We start from the raw sequence: 2,923 nt of genomic DNA, 5'->3' as shown, positions 1-2,923 counted from the left end.
GCCGTCCATTTAAATGGACTCATCTGCCTTCTCCTCCTTCCCTTTGTACAGTTTCACTTCAGTCCATCACTGTCATCACTGTCGGTCGTTCCCTCCGTTACTGGAACACACTGCAACCACCACCACGTACTTTTGCTGGGATTCTCTTTTCTCTCAACTGCCAATGAAGAGTGCCTGCAGCCTGGTGCCAACGGACGCTCGGCAGCGGCCGCTGACATTGCTGGGGCAACAGTAGAGGCAGAGGCAGAGGCAGCAGGCCATGCTGCTACTGTTTTCAGGGCTTCTCTCCCTGAACTCCTCCACTACCCTCGTGTGTGTGGTGTCCATGCCAGCTGCATGCCCATTGGCGGCGGTGGCGGCGGGTGGTGCTCCTCTCTCAGTGTTGAAGAGAGTGCAGTGCACCACAGAGCTCTTCTGCTCTTCTGCAGCCACTGCCACTACCTCTGCCTACACTGAAAGTGAAAAAGTGCGAGAGAGAATCTTCGATAGTCGTTTTTGGAAACTTGCGCGAGAGAGCGAGAGAACATTTGGTCGTCTGCCGTACTGCAGCCGCCGCCGCAGCTGCTTCATTCTCTCTCATTCGTTTTTGGTTTTGCACAGACGCTGAACGCACGCAGGATATTCTACATTGCCGCCGCCGTCGCCACCTCCGTTGCCGCAGGATTCTGCCGAGCTTTTCTTCTCACTTTCTCACTTTCACTCCGGGCAATCACTGAACACACGCTCGATACAGCAGCAGCCAAAGCGGCCGTGGCAACACACACACACACACCGGACAAAACTTGATGGAGCTCACCGATTTGTGACACCGCCAGCAGCACCGCCGCCGGGCCGCATCAGTTGATCATCACCATCATCATCAGCTGAACCCCCTCCCTCTGCAATCTCTACAAATGTGATCTCCACTTCTTCACCACATCTTTTTTGTTTCTTTCTTTCTTCGTGATACCTCCACAGTGTGAATCATCCTCCAGTTCAAATTCTCCCGTTTTTTCGCACCTCAAGTTTTCAAAACCTTGATCGTACAAAGAAATCGCCTNACCATCATCATCAGCTGAACCCCCTCCCTCTGCAATCTCTACAAATGTGATCTCCACTTCTTCACCACATCTTTTTTGTTTCTTTCTTTCTTCGTGATACCTCCACAGTGTGAATCATCCTCCAGTTCAAATTCTCCCGTTTTNGCCATCATCATCAGCTGAACCCACCCCATCTGCAATCTCTACAAATGTGATCTCCACTTCTTCACCACATCTTTTTTGTTTCTTTCTTCGTGATACCTCCACAGTGTGAATCATCCTCCAGTTCAAATTCTCCCGTTTTTTCGCACCTCAAGTTTTCAAAACCTTGATCGTACAAAGAAATCGCCTCCAGTTTGCTTCAGCAAATCAAAACCAAATTTTTTTGGCACTGCCCTTCTTCAAGTTTCCCTCTTCTTTCAAAATGCCGGCTAGTCTTCTCTACGAGTTNCCCTTCAGTTTGCTTCAGCAAATCAAAACCAATTTTTTTGGCACTGCCCTTCTTCAAGTTTCCCTTTTCTTTCAAAATGCCGGCTAGTCTTCTCTACGAGTTTGAGCCACANTCCAGTTTGCTTCAGCAAATCAAAACCAAATTTTTTTGGCACTGCCCTTCTTCAAGTTTCCCTCTTCTTTCAAAATGCCGGCTAGTCTTCTCTACGAGTTTGAGCCACAGGCCAACTTCAGCAAGCACCACCACCACTCCTCTTCTCTTCACCATTCTTCTCATCACAATGGCAGCAACGGCGCCGCAGCTCAGCTCGAGGACCGGAGAGCCTTCGAGCTCGCCCTGGAGCTCAGTCTTCTCGGCCTGGGCACGGACAATAACAACAGCAGCAGCAGCAGCAACGGTCTTCTAAATGGTCACCACCATCAGCAAAGCCACCATCAGCAGCACCACAACTCAGAGCAGAACCTCTCTGCGACAATCGCCAGTCTGGGGTCTGCCCTGATGGGGGGTTCAGCGAGTGGAGGTCTCCTGGGACATCAACAACAACAGCAGCAACAGCAGCCACAGCAGCAGCACATGGCACATCCGCTGAATCCCTTCGAATCCGAGTCGCGCATTGGCGCCAAGAAGAGCCAGAACACCACCGAGTGCGTTCCGGTGCCCTCTTCGGAGCACGTGGCGGAGATTGTCGGTCGACAGGGTAAGTGGACGAGTTTTGTAAATTTTAAATTAAAGTTTACATAAAAATCTCATTAGATTAATTTACTTTTTGATAACTGAATTTTAGCATGCTTTCAAACAAAAATATTGAAAAATATAATGATAACAATCTCAGCTCTTAGAGCACCAACAGTAGCCACAGCAAATGATGCGAAGCAGAGAGATTTAGCTAAAATTTTCTACACCAGCTAGACTATTTATAACCACCACTAGCAACACTTACAGACAGCACAAATCAAAGCAAAATTGCAGCACACTTCATGTCTTGCCTTTCTTTCTCTCTTTCCTTTCCTTTCCTTTCCTACTATTTTCCTCTTCCCCCCCTTCATGCGTCCTCTACCACCAAAACAAAAACTAATTTTCAAACCAATCCCAAACTTGCAGGTTGCAAAATCAAAGCCCTTCGCTCAAAGACGAACACGTACATCAAGACGCCGGTGCGCGGCGAGGAGCCCGTCTTCGTGGTGACCGGCCGCAAGGAGGACGTGGGCGCCGCCAAGCGGGAGATCCTCTCCGCGGCGGAGCACTTCAGCCAGATTCGCGCTCAGCGGAAGAACAACCCCGGCTCGGTGGGCCCCGCTCCGAATGCCCACCTGCCCGGCCACGTGACCGCCTCTGTGCGGGTGCCCTACCGCGTGGTGGGCCTGGTGGTTGGCCCGAAGGGCGCCACCATCAAGCGCATCCAACAGCAGACGAACACGTACATCATCACGCCCTCACGGGAGAAGGACCCCGT

General features: G+C 50.7%; 1 protein-coding gene across 1 annotated transcript; it reads left to right on the top strand.

The window, feature by feature from the left end:
- Positions 1 to 1,656: 1,656 nt before the first annotated feature.
- Positions 1,657 to 2,919, top strand: LOC108354800 (RNA-binding protein MEX3B-like; the record flags this gene model as incomplete). The annotated part of the gene is made up of 3 exons (XM_017605969.1): positions 1,657 to 1,897; positions 2,048 to 2,167; positions 2,572 to 2,919. Coding segments are annotated over exons 1-3 (709 nt in total), but the record flags the coding sequence as incomplete, so codon positions are not given.
- Between the last annotated feature and the right edge of the window lie 4 nt (positions 2,920 to 2,923).

This window comes from Rhagoletis zephyria, unplaced genomic scaffold (assembly GCF_001687245.7).
Source record: "Rhagoletis zephyria isolate East Lansing unplaced genomic scaffold, Rhagoletis_zephyria_1.1 Rzeph_scaffold_39350, whole genome shotgun sequence".
Taxonomy (NCBI): Eukaryota; Metazoa; Arthropoda; class Insecta; order Diptera; family Tephritidae; genus Rhagoletis; species Rhagoletis zephyria.
The sequence above is the reverse complement of the archived record's forward strand: the minus strand, read 5'-3'. Positions and strand labels throughout refer to the sequence as shown.